The following is an 18,797-nucleotide window of genomic DNA, read 5'->3' on the forward strand; positions in this document are numbered from 1 at the left end:
ATATATATATATATTATCTTTCAGACCCAAAAAAAAAGTTAGCAAGTAAGAACGCATACGAATTTCAAAAAATATTTTATTATAACCCAGAATCAGTAATATCAGGTAAATATGTTTAACATTCCAACAACATAAAGAAGTAATCAGCTTATATTTTACAGTACTGTATTAGAAGTTAATTTATAGTAATAAAATTGTGGCGCTGCTAACCATCAATGGTATGGTGTGAGATTTTTTTTAATCTGACCGTGCAAAGTTTCTGATAGCACATTTGATGGTAAAGTAAATAAATAAACTTGTATTCTTACTTCTCACTAACATTATACTAGTATACGTACCCGCGCGATGCGCGGATCGATTCAAAAAAAAAAGAGCGGAGAGAGATAATAAAAATGTATCCATATTGCAGATTAAATTTATCGATCACAATCAAAATATTGAAAACAAAAAATAAATATAAGAATTTCATCATGCTGTCTCTATATTATTGTGGCCAAGGACTACCAATCCCAAGTGACTTGTTAAAAAAGGGTCTGACCATGAAATATTTAGTCTTCATGTTGATCGGTAAAGGATTTATTCCTCATTATGAGTTAAAAACTTAGCAGAAAGAAGAAGAATTAACCTCAAAGAGTTTAATTTCTTGATTAGGCGAAAAACTAGCTAATTCATTTAGGCGTGCCACTTTCTTTTAATAAATTACCAGACAACCAAAAGAAAATTAAAGATAAACCAAAATAATACTCCTACTAATCCACAAGGACTTAAAGTATGCTTCTACATTAGTTGATCACATAAATCGATGAACTTACTTGAATTACCATCAATAAAGTTTTTAAGTACCTCAATTATTAGGGGTTAAATTGGATAAGAACTACTTTCATTATAGTCTGCTCTATTGAAGGCTATAGTCTGCTTAGAATCTTGTACCACAAAAGCTGTTAATAGCATATGGAGCCTATCCAACGTCAAAGAGTATGTGTGATTTACTGGAGAAGATGAATTCCAGTAAATTATCAACATTTACAATTGTCTTTCCGATCCATTCTTCATCAAGGATATCGACTAACTCTGAAAGAATAGTACTTGTTTTCAAGAAATACTCTGCAATTTGTGAGCAACAAAAAATGTAATTAAAGGACAAATAATATAAAACCGCGATTTGCAATCTAGTCTAGAAATAACATAATTTCAGAATGAAAAGGTAATATTTTTAGTACCTATCCAGATAAAGGATTGTACTATACACAAGTGTTTCCGAAGTAGCTTCAATAAAATGTCACGCTTGATTGTAGCACAGTGATTCTGCAAACTAAAACATCCTTATATATGTTTCTAAGAAGATAAAGAGAATGATAAAGAACGCTGCAACTTTTCTTAAAAAAGTTAGTTAGGAGAATTATGTATAATGGCTGCTATAAACATTTTTGTATTGATTCTACAAATCACAAGAAAAGAGAAAGAAAAATAGAGGAAAAAGAGCAACCCTTTTTTGTACTGTTGTACTTACTAATAGTAATGATGCAAGCTAAAACACCAAAGAGATCCACAAAGGACACATAAAGCTAAGCAACATTCAACAGATTACTCCACAAATAAAAAAGGACATGTGGAATAATCAAAGTTTCCATGAAAAGCTAGCAGTCATATTATCATCATATTGATAAATATGCTAATGAACCGAGCTCAAATAGTAATGCATATACATGTAAAAGAGCACAAACTTTTGGATGGGAAAGGAGCAGAGTTCTAGACTTATGACTAATAGCAGAAAACAGATAATAGATTTGAAACTTGACATTGGAGGAGCAGTCACACATCGAAGAGTGCATACACGTCCATGAACATTTAGTCACTTCTTTTCTTACTGCGAGTGATACATCCTCCATGAAATTGTGGAACAAAGTGAACAGTCTAAACATCAGCATTCCTAGGGAAACATTCCCCCTGAACGACACTGAAACCACACATGAACTTTCTCTGAAAAAATCCTTGAAAGCATATTTCTGTATCAGTATTGCTCAACGCTTTATATTTATGATTTGTCCTTATTTAATTAATTAAGAGAGTACATGAACTTCATAGAATTCCGCAGATATAAAGGTTAACCAAACTCATTTTCAACCTTAATTGACCATCTGCGAGTATAACTTACAAATTGATGTATCGATTATTCCCTATATTATTTACTGATTGTAGAAGTAGCTAATTTGATAATCATTTACTTGTAATATTTTGGATTAGATGAACTCAAACTCATTTTATGCATTTGAGTCTTATTAGTTAGCTTGGATCAGACTTGAAGGAAAACCAACGTATTCGTTAAACATGATAATTACAAAACTAAAAATGGTAAACAATTATAATAAAATTTGTGGTAAAGCCTTATTTATACTACCTCCATTATCAGCAGTCGAACTTAATTCTCCTTCATATGTGCTTAGGTTAAAATTAGTATTTGCCTCCCTCCTGTTGCACTTCATAGCAGTCTTATCGTACGCCCTGGGCCAAAATCGTCATGTCAATGTTGAAAGCGTCAACAAAATAACATAAAAGGGAGGGGGGAGTCAAGTTATGATGATTAGACTTGCAACTTCCACATCGTTGTCAATCAGTCCAAGATAAATATACTGCAGCATATATCCAATTACACCATATTCTTTGTTCTTTCTAAATCTGTATAATGATATGATAATATATCAAGTAAGTTTTTTTAACTCTCGCTGATATTATGACATTCCTAATCTATAGTGATATGAGTGTTTAGTTACTTCTTACAGAGAAAGTGCAAAATTTAAGCTTCCCATTGCTTATTTGGGGCATGCAAATTTGTTTGTTATTATTATACGACCCCTTTTTAATTTTCTTGGGGTTTTGGAGCTAAAGTTTTAATCTTTGATATATTTATTGTGGACCCTTTTGATTTCTTGAGGTTTGGAGTCTGTTATTTTGGGGCATGCAAATTCTTGAATGAGATATGAAGTATTCTGGGGTTGTTGTGTCATTCTCGGTTTGGTTTTTGATTTTTGTAATTTTGTTAGCCTTGTTGAGGTTAATGAGGGTAAAATTCCAACCACACTTGATGGACCTTTTAAGTCAGCGACTATACCTTTAGACCAAAGTTTTACAGGACACGCTGTTGATTTGCCAAACACTGATCCCAGAGTTCAAAGGAAAGTAAAAGGATTTGAGCCTGAAGAGATATCTATTTTCCTTTCTTCTACTTATGACTCTGTTTGGATTTCTTGGATTACAGAAAATTTGCTAAAGTTTTCTTCTTTTTTTAGCCTATTAGTTTGAGTTTAAAGGGGGAACCTTGGCGTAACTGGTAAAGTTACTGTCATGTGACCAGGAGGTCACCGGTTCAAGCTGTGGAAACAGCCTTTGGCAGAGTAAGGCTTGCGTACAATAGACCCTTGTAGTCCGGTCTATCCCCAGATTTAACACATAGCGGGAGTTTAGTGCACCGGACTGCCCTTTAGTTCGAGTTCAACTTTTAACTTGAAGAATTAGTGCTTGTATCAATTCCAGTTAATCACATAGCTAGCAGAGTGTTGGAGTTACTATTTCTTTCCCGCTAATAATATATGGTATAGTGAAGCTATTTATGATAATGTCCAATGTTTATCTTCTAATATATATATATATATATATATATATATATATATATATATATATATATATATATTAAATTTAGTTATGTCATCAATTTGAGTTGATAAAATAGAATCTTTGGTACATAATTGTACGCTTTTTAGTCAGGGCCAGATTTTAAGTTGGCAGTGATATGAGCATAATATTGGATATCAAAATCTTCTTTATTGGTTTGTGCAATTTGATTTGTTTGAGATTAGATATGTTAACTAACTATTAGAGGGCTTTAATATCTTCGATCTGCAATATGTTAAATTCAATCAGCTATCACCAAATTTGAATTGATTAAATGGTACCTTTGATATTGTATGCCTTTTTAGTCATGGGCAACTTTCAATTGACAGTGATATGAGTATATTGTTGGAAAAAAAATCTTCTTTATTGGTTTATGCAATTTTATGTTGTGTGAGATGAGATATATTCTGGTTAATTGGTTAGAGGGCCTTAACATCTTTGATTTGAGGCGGAGTTTAAGAATGTGTATTTTACTTGATTTGCAGGGGAATATCAAATTGGTGACAATATTAAACAATTGGATCCAAGTAAAGTTGGCAGTGTTGTTCAATATGGGAAAGTTAAATCCTTGTTAAGACTCAAAGCAATTGGCGAGTCTCTTACTTATAATCAACTTTATCCCTTTGAAGGACTTCAGAACTACACTTCAGGAATCATACAGAATGTTCAACTTTCAGGTTTGCTAGCAGAAAATGAACAGTCGTTCCTCTATCCAAGCTGAGATTGCGTCTGCTAGTTCCATGTTCAGTAGTCTCTAGAGATCCCAATGCTTAGACGACAAAGTATGTGCACAAACTCTCCCTTCCTGAAATTAGACATAAACTTACCAAGTCACAAGACAATAACAGTGAGCCAAAATGAGTTACCTAATTTTAAAAAATACTAAAACTTAGGTGGTTCAATAATTAGTTATCGACACGCGCTTTAGATCTACATGGTAATCACAGACATTGAAATTGTTATTTGCATCCGGTCCTATAAATTTAATTGCAGCAAGATCATATGCCATGAAATTAGTATGAAAATTTAACACCGTAACAATCTGAGTTTTCTATTCAAATAGTTCAATTATATCTTTACTAATAAAACTTATTCTAACTACTATGTCATACCTTTAACCAAGCAATGAAAAGTGAAATGATGTTTAATAGTCCATCTTCCTTTACTGTACAATTTAAATAGAGTAATTGCCTGCAAATATAGATAGATATTTTACCAAATAAATGTAGTACCAAAGTCCATATACATAGCGACACTTTAACCTCCTATACAAAATTTCAACACAATCCAAAGATCAGTGATAACCAATACGCAAACACGCATATAGAATATGAAAATTTGATCTTTTTTATATCACATACGCCGTCAATAAACTTCACAAAAAATATTTGTTATAGAAATACAATCTCAACTGGAGTAATAAAGAGAGATGTATTTAATTATCTGTTACAGAAATTGAAAGATTGTTCATGAAATACAAATCATACCAATACCTCTTGTAGTCCAGAATTATTGTTTGATATGCACACGAGGAAGAAAGAATAGACTTATATACTGTAAAAATAGAAAACTGATTTGACAAAACTGTAAAATCATCTTACTGAGAATGGAGCGCAGAAGAGTTCGTGGGTGAGGAGTTGAAATCGTAGTGAGAGATCGTGGGAATCGTGGTGGGGATCATGGGAATCGTGGTGGGGATTGTGGGAGTTAAATCGTGGTGAGGATTGAAGAACCGAATCTGATATTTTTAGGGCAAAAAGGCGTTGCATTCCCAAAAAAATAGAGTGTAGAAATTAGCGTGTTCCTTAGAGACGGTTTATATAAAGTGTAGAAACTACTCGTTCTTTTTCTTTAAAACATAATATACCTATTTAATTGTTTTCAAATTCAAAATTTAAAAAAGAAACTAATTTTACCTAAATTAACTGATTTGTCCTAAAATTGCTACATGGCATTTTATGCACACGACATTTGGCAAAATTTCAGGGCTGACTTTCTTCCTTTTAAGTAAATATAGATATTTTCACGTGCTTGGCCAGAAGCGCATGAGGAGAAACACTATAAACTTTAAATCAATAATTATGAATGTCAGATGTTGAGGAAAAGACTCAGGTAGTCCCTTAAATATGCCTATAAGAGTATTTTTGTCCCTTATCTATATCACTAAAATAAAATATCCCTTATCTTTATAAAAGAGGACAAATATAGTCTAACACTTAACAAAGTTTAAAAAACTGACAGAAAAACCTTAAATAACACTGTTAAACTAAAAACTGAAATTTTATACAGCAGAAATTTTTATATTGCAGAATTTGTATCGCAATGGAGCAGAATTCCTCCTTTTTTGCAGAATTTTTCATATTGTAAATTTTTTTAGATTTGCAGAAGTTTTGTTGTGCAAAAATTTTTATACAACAGAAATTTTTGTATTGCAGAATTTGTATCGTAGTGGAGCAGGATTCCTCCTTTTTTGCTGAATTTTTTAGATTTGCAGAAGTTTCGTTGTACAGAAATTTTTATACTGCAGAAATTTTTGTATTGCAGAATTTTTCAAGTTGCAATCCATAGTTAGGTTCGCAATGGAGCAGAATTCCTCGAGCATGATAGGAAATTTGGGGGAAAAGGGGTCGACGGTTGAAGAGAAAGAGAGAGTTCATTATTTTTAACTGGGTTTTGATGGGGTAAAGCTCCGTCATTTTTAATCCAAACATAGGCTCATATCCGTTAGTTTAGCAAAACCTGTTAAGGGGTAGATTATATTTGTCCAGTTTTATAAAGATAAGGGATATTTTATATTCAATAGTATAAATAAGGGACAAAAATATTCCTATAGGTATAGTTAAGGGATTTTCTAAGTCTTTTCCTCGTCAAATTTCTAACAATTTAAATGTTTAGACGAAACAATTCATGTAATTCAACAATTCCTTTAATATCCCTTTTTGTACCAGATTACTAAAAATAAGTAAGCGAGAAAAAATAAGTAAGCTGAAATATGAAAAAAGGAATTAATTGAAGATGTAGAAGAAGAAAAGTTGACTTTGACAAAGCAGGCATTAATTGGTAAAGGCAAAAGACTTTTTGGTGGTACAAAACATACTATGACTGCCCCCACACCCCGTGCTTTGACTAATTAATTATCTTTGAGAGAAATGGTCAAGGTCATGACTCATGATTGATTGCTAGTTGGGACCATGATTGCTCCATTCAATCAATTTGTTGCCATCAACTTGATTGTTTTTCTATTTTTAGTGACTGATTCCAAGATGGTACATCTAGACTAGACGTAACTTGTTTCACAAAATAGTGAAAATGTTTTGTCTAGTCAAAAGAACAAGCTCGTCTTGGGGCTTATGATTAACTTGGATAGAATACTAAACAATGCACAAATGAAAGTAACTAAGGAGAAGACCTAAAAATGTCACTCAACTTACAGAAATGTTCTATCTATAAAAGGTCGCTATTTCCATGCCACTACTGTTATACTTTTGGCCTATTTATGCCACTTATTGCCAAACGGTTCCACTTTTTCGTTTTTAAATAATTAGAATTAATTTTTCGACCCCACATTTTCACATGTCTCTATATTATTGGTTCTTCTTTATTTACAACTTGTTTGGATGGTTGTTCCCCATTGTATCGTATTGTATTGTTATCCCAAAACAATGTTTGTTTTGATTGTTCCATTAAAATTGGTTGTATTGTATTGTTAAATCCATTGTTCCGGAACAATGAAAAGTCCCCTTTTTCGAAACAACCAATTTGGTATGGTGGGATTGTTTCCTATTTTTCTTTCCAATTATACCTTAACTTATTACTCCACAATTCTATTTTAACCTTTACCTTTTTTTCTATTTTAACTCAAAATCTCAAACCTATAACCTACTTTGTTTTTTTTGCAAAACTTCTGCCGCCAACGTTAAAGGTGTTTTGCCGCCTTCTATTTTATTTTTTCTCCTAATTTGCTTTTAACTCAATTCTAATTAGCTGTGCTCCTTTGTTTTGCCTTCTTCTGTCTCGCTCCTTTGTTCTGCTTTCTTAAGTTGTTTTGCCTCCTTCTGTTTTATTTTTAAAATTATTTTTATGCATAATTTTTGATAAATTTAATATTTAAATAATTGAGAATATTTAAACTTATCAGTTACAGTACAGTACGACACAGTCAAACCAAACAGCAAAATATTATTTAACAATAACAAACAATACAATCTATCCAAATATTGTATTCATAAATCGATACAATACAATACAATATATTATAAAACGACGGGTAACAATGATCCAAACAGAGTATTATGTGTATATACTAGTATATGTTAAATCTTCTTAAAATTTTCATGTATTTATATTTTTATATTTTGATTTTTTTTTTTAATGAAAATCTTCGCTCCCTATCAACAAACAGAGGAGCCGATGTACCTATTATTGGGCGCTCGGTGCAGCCCTTGAAGGCTAAATAAAATATGCAATTGAGTATTAAGGGGTGGTTTGATACGTGGAATAAGAGATAATTGTTCCGAGAGTAGATGTGGGATTATTTTATTTTATATTTTGTTGAATTTTTAATCTGAAATTAGCAATTCCGAAATTAATTAATTCCGTAATTAGGTATTATTCTATCTCATATTGAGAGTGAAATAATAATTTCGAGATTAATTAATCCAAAAATAAACACTAAAATAATAAAGATGTCATTCTCTAACGCTCTCCTCCCAAAATCTTTTAACAGACAAAACGCTATTTTTGTGGGAAAAAGAACAAAGAGAACTTTCCCGGCTTAGCTAATCCTTTATCTAAGCTACAACAAATTAAGAATTTAAGTTGTATAATAAAATTTTCTATTTAATAATATTAATTAATAATAATAATAATCTATACTGAATAATAAGCACAGTATTTTATTATAATATGTTAAATTATATTAAAAATATAAAAGATTTACCCTACGTTGAATGTGGAAGCAAGCTATGTTTCTCTTAAATTATCCTGATTCGTCTGAATGGAATGACTATTGATAGAGGGCACGACACTGGAATATTATTTTTTCTTCTTTGTTTTATGTTTTCCTCTAATGTTAATTGAGATAATTATTATATGAAACTTTAAAGGTAGACTTGCCAATGCTTACTAATCATGCAAGCCACGTTCGAGAAGTATAAACTTCTTTGGTTATCTGCACAAATAGTGTAAATAATATTGCACGATTAGATTATTTAAAAAATAATTATACCTAATTTTCAAGTGCATTGATAGATAATTCTTAATAAAAGTAGTAGCAAGTAAGTTATTATAACAAGTTAAATTGTATAAACAATATAAAATTTTATTTATTAATTTATAAATATAACATAATTTGCGTTTTTTATGGAGTAAGTTCTTCAAAAAAAAAAATGCCTTAAAATATTATAATGTCCGACAAGCAGTTACAGTAAAATCTTAGTCAATCCGACACCCATGTGACCGACAGCTTCCTGTTAAGCGTCATCTTCTGCAGACTCCATCCAACGGCTGACATTTCCTCTAACCTCGAAATCGACGGTCTAGATTTCACCGCCGGCGATAGCCGGAATCCAAGGCAGATTTAACCGCCCACTGTTCCCACTATAAACCAGTATAAGTACACCCCCCTTGAAAGCAGTTACCAAATGCCGCATATATGAAAATAAAAAATAGGCAGCTTTGGTTTAATCATTTTCTTGCTAAACAAATAAATATATATATATATATATGCTAAAAAGAAAAAGAAAAAAGAGTATAAGAAAGGTAAAAGTCTTCATATATAGAATCATATAATTCAAAGAAAATACCCAAACAGAGAGAGAGAGAGAGAGCAGAGAAATGGAGAAGGAAAGAGAGAAACAGGTTTACTTGGCAAGGCTGGCTGAGCAAGCTGAGAGATATGATGGTATTCATTTTAATTACTTTAAATTGTTTGATTTTGATACTAATGTAGTTGTATGTTAATTTGTGTATGTGAGTGGATGTTTAGTGTCAGTTGTCTGCTTTTGATTTGATGTTTAAGGAGGGTGAAAATTGAAATCTTTTTGGTTGCAAAATCTTGAGTGAAATACTGGGTTTTTTGTCTCTGGATTTTGTGCTTTTGAGTTTTCCTGAAGTTGTGAACTTTTTTTGTTCAATTTGCTTTCTTCTCACTCTTTACACACGAGGTTGTTGATTGTGGTGCTGATTTCTGCCCTTTAATTTGTAATGTATAATCGAGTATCTTTTCTCTTTAATTCCTATTATTTTCTTTTTCAATTTCACTTTTTTTTTTTTTTTTTTTTTTTAATCAGACTGGAAATGGCCTTGAATAGTTCTTGACGTTCTATTATAGATGGGGTTTTATACTTCATGAAGACTGAATTAAGAAGGTTTAAATTTCTACCAGAATTGTTGTCTCTAAGAGTACTGATTACTTCTTATGATCAATTAAGAGAGCTTTTAACTAGGTGTGGCGAACATGAAAACTATTGGTCAAGGATTTGTCTTTTATTTGAGATGACCAGGGGCGGATTTAGGGGAGGGGGTTCGAAATTATACTGTATATATAAGGTAAAATCTGTATTTTACCTCTATATGTATTATGTTTTGAATGCCCTTGACACAAGCCAAAAGTATAGCTTAGTGGTCAACGGGTTCAAAACCTTTGTTAGATCAGTGGTTCAATTGCCCACTAGCCACAATTTTTTTTTAATTTATTAGTAACTTTTTCTTTTTTGAACCCTCTTAGCCATGACTACTAAAATCTATGAGTGCAGACGTCAACTAAAATGAATCTGGAAAAGAAGTTTGTCTATTTAATTTGTTTTCTGGTTTTTTTAATTTTTTTCATAGTTAGGCATGTTTTGTGTGTAGCTATAGGTGGAATATACCATCAAAGCTTTTTAAATCCATATTTTGACCCAAGAAAAAAACACTAAGTACTTGCATTACACTTTTACCACATCTTGTGATGGATATACGGCAACATAACAAAAATCAAAGTTTTAAGGTACCTGATGTAGATGTTGAAATGTGAAACCCTTTCTGATTATGGTCTAGGATAACGTAAAGTGCAGAGGCCAGAGGGAATGTAGAGTCATTTGAGCATAAAAGGTAGAGTTTTGGCTTGATCATGTTGGTCTAAGTCTATCTTACAAAATCTTTCTTATAGAGGAGAAAGAGGTGGGAGTAAGAGCTATTACGTTTAGAGGCCAAGAGTGCGAATGATAGAAGATTAGAAGGTTTGAAGTTTTCCAATTCATCATAAAAAAGCTACTGTGCTTACTGGCAAAGAATGCAAATGAGAGAAGACTTATAGCTTTCCAATTTATGCTAATCTCATGCCATATTTTATTTACTATTTGATTTCTTCAAAGTTCTGATATTTATGCTTCTGTGCACTCTCTGCTTTTTGTCCAGAAATGGTAGAAGCAATGAAGGCGGTTGCTAAGATGGATGTTGAACTGACTGTTGAGGAGAGGAATTTGGTGTCAGTTGGGTATAAGAATGTTATTGGAGCAAGAAGGGCTTCATGGCGGATATTGTCCTCAATTGAACAAAAGGAGGAGAGTAAGGGTCATGAGCAGAATGTTAAGAGAATAAAGACTTACAGGCAGAGGGTTGAAGATGAACTTACAAAAATATGCATCGACATTTTGTCGGTGATCGATGAGCACCTTGTTCCTTCGTCGACTACTGGAGAATCTACTGTCTTCTACTATAAGATGTGAGTTGCTGATTTTTTCACTTGCATTCTTTTCTTATATTTCCTTCCCCCTTTTATTGTCTTTTCTTTTGTCTTTGCGTGGCTCGTTGATGTTTGTGATGGAGTTGAATACATATTTGCTTCCATGTGACCACTTTTTAATTTATTTAAGTTAATTGTCTTTCTTTCGCTTTTATCCCTGAAAAATTGATTGCTGAACTTACAAGTTTACATCCTTTCACTTCACCTCTAGGAAGGGAGACTACTATCGCTATTTAGCAGAGTTCAAATCAGGGGATGATCGCAAAGAGGCAGCTGATCAGTCACTTAAAGCTTATGAGGTTTCTTTTGTTCCATGCTATCAGAATCGGCTCAATCTTCTTCTATGTCTATCTGCAGCATTTGTTTCCTTGTTGTGATTGCAAATTATTTTTATATTTGGTTGTTTGTCTTGTTCTTAATTAAGCTTATTGTTCTATTTTTGTAGGCTGCTACTGCCACAGCTAGCGCAGATCTTGCTCCTACTCATCCAATTAGACTTGGACTTGCATTGAACTTCTCAGTCTTCTACTATGAGATTCTAAATTCACCTGAGAGGTTAGACTGCCTTCGGAACAGAAGCTATAAATGTTATGAATGGGAGCAGCTGTTAACTTACCGTTGATCTTCATTTATATCGCTTGTTCCTCATTCCTCATCTCATAATGAAGCTAGCTTGGAGATAGTAACTGACAAGTTTTTGAAAAGGGTTTTCTCATTAATTTTAGACGTTGTGAATCGGTGACCTTTTTGATGATATTGAGCTGTAGCCCTTTCAAATAAAAGTATAGTAGAGTTTAAGAGCGAGGAAGAGTTTATCTAGTGTAAAGAGTGTCAGCCAATATTACTGGTAATCCATGAGTATTTGACCTTTCTTCTTTATCTTTGCACATGCAAATATGCCTCGGCAAGGCGATTTAACTTGTACATTGATTTCATTGTGGATATAACTTGTTTCGTTTCCCACTTTTATCTTCTAAAAATATCCACCTCATATCAGGGCATGTCACTTGGCCAAGCAAGCATTTGATGAAGCTATTGCGGAACTTGATAGCCTTAGTGAAGAATCCTACAAGGACAGCACCCTTATCATGCAGCTCCTAAGGGATAATCTCACTTTGTGGACCTCAGACCTTGAAGAGGGAGGTATGTCTGCTTCAATCATTTCTTGGTTAATTCCCTTCACTATGGTTCGCTGATGATTATGATCTTGGTTAATTGCCTTCACTATGGATCCATGAATTAGTTTCCATAGACTGCAATATATTGATCGGACTTGAAGGGATATATGATAAGAGAAGATTAACAGCACTTTTGAATCTTCATCGATTAATAGGGTTTATTGAGTCATCCTTTTCCAGAACAAATTAAACATAAAGATGCAAAAGATTTGCAGATATGAAAAATTTGTTGACCTGTGATAATTTTGACAGGTGAACATTCTAAGGGTGATGAGCGTCAAGGGGTGGTATGATTTCTAACATTTCACTTAATATCTCTCTTATATCTGGTTTTCAAAGTTCCATGTGGAGATGTTTACTACTAGTGTAGTAACTATTTGGTCATGGGAGTAACTCTAATAAGTAGTAGAATTTTCAGCCCAGTGAGGTTCCGAGGTCAAAATGCTGAATCGTGACTTCTTAGTTGTGATGTACTGTGTATTTTTTGGCTGTAATTTTGCATAGGCTTTCAGGCATAAAGCATAACACAGAACCAACTGAGTAGTGACCAATTCATGAGTCAGGAAATATGTAGATTCTTTAAAATGTCTTTAACAATGTGATCTTCATGAAAGTATTTTACATTTTTTTTGTTGCTAAAATACTCCACATACCATTAGGTCTTTGTTGTTTGGACTCTCCAAAAATGTCTACGGGTGCGTGTCGGATCCTCCATAAGTAATGAATTTTTGGAGGATCAGACACGGGAGCGGCAACATTTTGGAGAGTCCGCCTAACATAGCATTAGGTAGTGGGGACAGTTGAAGCCTGCCATGTCACATTAATCACCCCTCATTTGTGCCTCTTTGCAGAACTAGCTGAAGTATTATAGGAGACAAATCTTTGTGATGCTGGCTGCTCAGTGACATGTTAAGCTTGTGGAAAATCTTTGTTTTTCATATAATGTTTAGAGATTCATGCCTATTGGCTTGTATTTCATCCTGCATACATAAACATTCCCAGAGTACTTTTCATTTTCAGTTAAAAATTGCTGCTGCTTTTGCATGATGTGCATGTACTATTAGGAATACAACCTACATTTAGAGGTGGCAAATGGGGGCAGGTTGGGTCAAATCAACAAATGGGTTATGACCGATCCGTCGAACATTGGCTCGAGTCAAAATAAGTTGGGTCAAGATGGGTCAATAACCAGTTACGACTAAACTCACCTAACGTGAATCAATTTCTTTCTCATTTTCTTATTTCTGCTTCTTTTAAAAAAAAAAAATTGAGTACTAAATATTTTTCTTAAATTGTTAGTTTAAGTTCGTTCAAATTTACATAAATTACTATCTTGAATTGTTGGATAATATTATTTGACCCAATAGGTTGATGGGTTACTTTGGTTCACTCCGTTAGGTTAGTCAACAAATGGTTCATAATTTAACCAATCTAAACGGATGAAATTCAAAAATAGCTAGATTTTTAAGTGGTAATGGAAAGATAGTCGCAGTTTCAAAAGTAATCAAAATGTAGTCACTTTTTATGTAAAGATAACTCTGAACAAAAACACTGTTAAAAATTCGGAAAATATTCCAGCATAATATGCTGGAGTTTGCGAATTTTTTACAGGTGAACTACCAGCATAACATGTTGGAATTTAATAATGCGCTGGAAGTTCATACACAGGTGCTCTAATCTCCAGTATAATATGTTGGAACTTTTCGTGTTGCAGCAAATAGTGGTTATTATTCAATGACTTTGCAAATGTTGATTATTTTTTAATTACCAACCCGAAAAATAGCTAGCCCGTGCTATTTTAACAATTTAAACTTGGGCAGGCTTGGCTGGTCACTAAAACCGGTTGATTCTGCCTCTTCTAGCTACATTTATGTACTTGAAGCAAAATGTATTTGTGTTTCATGGCTTCCATACAACACTCGTCAGTGCTCTTCACGTGGTATTTATTAGGATTAGGACTGAGAAAAATTACCGCTTATTTCAGACAGCCCGGACCATCGCTTTTATGGTCAAGAGAGAGAGCCGCTCGATAAAGGAAGTCGGCTTTAGGAAAAAATCATTCCTTTGCCGGGCGCTAGTCAAAGTAGTAAAAAAGGGCAAGTGGGCAAGTATTTGTGTGCTTGAAACTTTTTTTATTCTAATATTTTTAGCTATTAAGTCAACTTTTTTATAGATTGTTTTTTACACCGTGAATATAAGAAGCTAAAATCTGCATAGGATGGTGGCTCTCACTGAGAGCTACAAGAATTATGTTTGGCTCAAAAGTTAACAATATACTTTGTAAGCTAAAAAATAATCAAAAGTAGAAAAAGGGTAAATCGTAATCAGATATAATAATCCTAGAGTTGCAAAGATGATAATATTGTTGTAGATCTAGTATTGCAAAGAGACAGTATGAACTCAATAAGATACGTTCGTTTGAAATAGAGATGGAGAGAGAAAGCCAGAAAGATGAGAGAGTTGTATTAGATCAGATGATCCTTTTTACAATGTGAAGGTCTCCTTTATATAATAGGAGACCTTCCTCGAAAGAATCAAAAAGTTACAAAGATAGGTAACGTCTCCCTAGTGAAGACATTGAGTCCTAAACGATGTCGCTTTTGCCCCCACGGCCGAGTCGTACCCGCTACGTTGGCAGGCGTACACTCATTGGGCGTACCCACTGGCGTAGAGATGCTGAGGGTCAAATTTGACCCTATACAGTTAGTCCCTCCGCTCGTTGGAGACGCATTCGGTAGGCGTCTTCGATGGGCGGAAACGTGAACCTCGGCTTAGGAGAATTTGACCTCGACCCGGGACGGCAATACGAATGGAGTGAAATATATGACGTTGTTGAGCCACTGACGCGCGGCTTCCTTTTTGGAATGACGTCATCGCCTGTATGCGTCATTATTATATTTGCCCCGAGGCGGTTCAGAGGATGATGTGACATTTTGGTTTCCGGCGCACGTTTTGAATCATGACTCTTCGATTCCTGTGCAACTTATCCCTATAAGTATGAGAGAGGTTCGATTTGATTCCATTTTCAATCCTTCGGAAAGCATTTTCTGATATACCCCTTTGTCTTTCTTTACTGTAACCGTTATTTTGTGAGGGACTCTCCTACTTCTGTTGAAACCACACTTCCTATCGTCAGTGCTTCGTTTCTTAAGTAGTATAATCATGACAAAACGCGGACAGGGTAGTAAAAAGGCCAAAGATAATGCCTCGTCTAGGGTTCCGCCATCTTCCGGTGGTGAAGGGGAAAAGGCGGAGAAGGCCCTTGTTCCTCTCAGCGTAGACAACGTCCTTCCGAAGGAGACGCATGTTCGCAGGGATTTTCCAACTAAAAGCCCTGACCTTCCCTGGGAGCACAGCGTTTTATTACAATCTCATTTAGATGACCTTCGAGAGACGCACCATATTCCGGACCACGTGGAAATGGTTCCGGCCGGGACGGACTATGCCAATGTGCACCGGCCTGGATATTGCACGTTCTATGAGTACCCGTTCTTGATCGGTTACAATCTTCCAATCTATCCTCTGATGGAGGAGCTTTGCCGTTTTTATAATGTGTGTCCTGCCCAGCTCACTCCTTATACCTTGAAGGTGTGCCGTATTATGACCACCTATGCGGCCAGGGCTAAATGCAGCGTCTCGGTTCACCACCTCTTACAGTTATTCAGCGCTGGTTACCTGAGGGGTACCATGCTGCAGTTAAAAGGTCGGGGCACAAGGGGCTTAGTTGTTAAAGACGATGATAAGCCCAACCGCCGCTTTTGGCGTAAGTATTTCTACATCAGGACGGAGCACCTGATGTCGAATCCCGAAGGGTTCCCGGAAAGATGGAATCCAGAACGTAAGTATTTCTATTTGTAGAATTCAGGGCTGCTTGCGCTTTTGACCATACGGCCATTGTGATTTCTTTGCTTTTCTCCCTTTTTTATTCGCAGCGAGGGCTTCTCCACCCCAGCTCATTGATGACATTAAATCGTGGGTGGAAAGAATAATACCTTATGCGGAGGAATGCCATACCTAGGCTACATTTCTTCAACAGCACGGCCCGTCAGGTAATTCTTTGGCTACGATTTGGGAATTTCCTACGCTCTCGTTTCCTGACTTATTCGTGTTGGCAGGTCGGAGCGCTCCTAAGAAGAAGAAAAAGAACGTCGTCACCTTACCTGGGGCGGGGACTGATTCTGAAGATGGGTATATACCCTGTGGTTCGCCTAGTGAGGGCGCTGCGGGGGTTCCTCAACCGCTGCCCGTGGTGGCGTCCATGAGGGGAGCGACTCCTTCAATGCCATCCCCACGGGCTGTGGAGGAGAATTCTGAGAGCGAGGAGCCGCCCGAAAGGAAAAGACGTCGGTTGATAACCGGCAAGGGGATAGCCTCAGGAGACGAGGGGGCGAGCGAGCCCCATCGGGAGTCAAGGCCAGTTTTTATGGCGGATGCCATCCGTTCCGGGAGGTCGGCTCCCCAAGGGGGGGCGGTTCTCGACGCCAGCCCACCACGCATTCCGGAGAGCGGCTCATCGGCTGCCGTTGGAGAAGCAGGTGATGATGCCGAGAGGGTGGGCCCTAAGGCTACCCAGGCGGATGCAGATGCGTTAACGCGGGGTCCGGCCCGTGTGGAGATGACGGCAGGTAGATCTAACCTGTTGCAAGGAGAGTATAACCTGTTGCAACACAGCGAGCAGGCCGCAACAGATATGACTCTGTTATGTGCGGTCGCTGAGCGTGAAACGTTACAAGGGGTTAGCGAGGGGGAACTATCCCGGAGGGTTGCCGGCGCGGCCTTGCAGGTATTTTTCGATTTTCTTTCATATACCGTAAAGTAAACTTTGACGCATACTGACTTGCCTTTCCTCCTTTTCCTCTCTTTTTTTAGACTCTCATATTGGAGATAGAGAGGGGGCGGCGAGCGCAAAGGAAGGCAGCCACCTTTAACAAGGTGGTGAAGAAATATCGGCGGTGCCGTGTCAAGCATCAGGCGCTGGCGGACCTACTCAAACAGGACCCGAAATTTCGGGTTTTCCGTGAGGGTTTGGAGCAGTTGGAGGCCCAGCTGAAGCGGAGGGTGGCCGAGTTGGAGCAGATCGACGAGCAGCTGATGACGCCCTGGTTCGGAACATTGAGCTGGAGACTCTTCTCCAGTCTAAGGAAGAAGAGTTGGAGGTTGGCCGTGGGGTAGCGGCGGAAGCTGCTGATTTGCGGATCAAGGTTGCCGCTATGAACGCCGAACTCGATGCCAAGGCGGCTGAGATTGAAGTCCTCAAACAGACTGCTGCACCAAGGCCTGATGAGGATGCGCATCGTGAGGCGCATGACATGTGGGTGTACGCCGAGGCCAGATTGGTCGTATTCGAGGAGTTCTTAGCTGCGGGTCGAGCTACTGAGGCGGAGGTTCAAGAGCAACGGCGCATAGTCCGTGTCGCCCGTGAAACTTGTGGGTATAGTTCTGATTCCCCAGACCGGGCGGGCTATAACTCCGAAGACGTCAACCGTCTAGAATCCGGCTCTTGGATCTCTGCGGCCTATCAGGCCGAGGACGGCGATGGACGAGATGGCGATCCGACGGGAGGCGGTAAACAGAATGGCGAAGCCCCTTAGGACTTGTATTCATTTTGTTTTGCTGTATTTGGAGACGTAAATAGGTCCTTTTGTACATGTATTTTTGGATGATAATGGAAGTTATACTTTTGCTGTTATTCTTTTCTTTTTGTACCTTTTATTTTGGCCTTTAATACTGTTAATGGCCTTAGCCATGTGCGTAACTTCGACTGTCGTCGGGTCGTTTTACCCACCGCAGTCGAATCTAGGTCGACCGTTGGCGGCGATGGCCTTAGCCATAATATAACTGATGGCCTTAGCCATGTAGGCGACTTCGACTGTCGTCGAGTCGTTTACTCACCGTAGTCGAATCTAGGTCGACCGTTGGCGGCGATGGCCTTAGCCATAATATAATTGATGGCCTTAGCCATGTGGGCGACTTCGACTGTTGTCGAGTCGTTTACTCACTGTAGTCGAATCTAGGTTGACCGTTGGCGGCGATGGCCTTAGCCATAATATAATTGATGGCCTTAGCCATGTACGTGACTTCGACTGTCGTCGAGTTATTTGCCGTCATAGTCGAGCTAGGTCGACCATCAGCGGCGATGGCCTTAGCCATAATATAACTGATGGCCTTAGCCATGTAGGCGACTTCGACTGTCGTCGAGTCGTTTACTCACCGTAGTCGAATCT

The 18,797-nt window shown here is 36.7% G+C and overlaps 1 protein-coding gene across 2 annotated transcripts; it reads left to right on the plus strand.

Moving 5' to 3' along the window:
• The first annotated feature begins 9,177 nt into the window (after positions 1-9,177).
• On the plus strand, positions 9,178-13,620 carry LOC109214269 (14-3-3 protein 7). Of its 2 annotated transcripts, XM_019378171.1 has the most exons (7): positions 9,182-9,571; positions 11,068-11,374; positions 11,607-11,694; positions 11,841-11,950; positions 12,393-12,538; positions 12,826-12,860; positions 13,425-13,620. In XM_019378171.1, exons 1-7 carry the CDS (start codon positions 9,505-9,507, stop codon positions 13,428-13,430), a joined length of 759 nt encoding a protein of 252 aa, XP_019233716.1. In that variant the 5' UTR covers positions 9,182-9,504; the 3' UTR covers positions 13,431-13,620. The 2 variants fall into 2 exon arrangements, with proteins under 2 accessions (XP_019233717.1, XP_019233716.1); XM_019378172.1 differs by lacking the exon at positions 12,826-12,860 and having other exon boundaries at positions 9,178-9,571.
• Positions 13,621-18,797: the final 5,177 nt, after the last annotated feature.

Source organism: Nicotiana attenuata, unplaced genomic scaffold (assembly GCF_001879085.1).
Source record: "Nicotiana attenuata strain UT unplaced genomic scaffold, NIATTr2, whole genome shotgun sequence".
NCBI classification, from domain to species: domain Eukaryota; kingdom Viridiplantae; phylum Streptophyta; class Magnoliopsida; order Solanales; family Solanaceae; genus Nicotiana; species Nicotiana attenuata.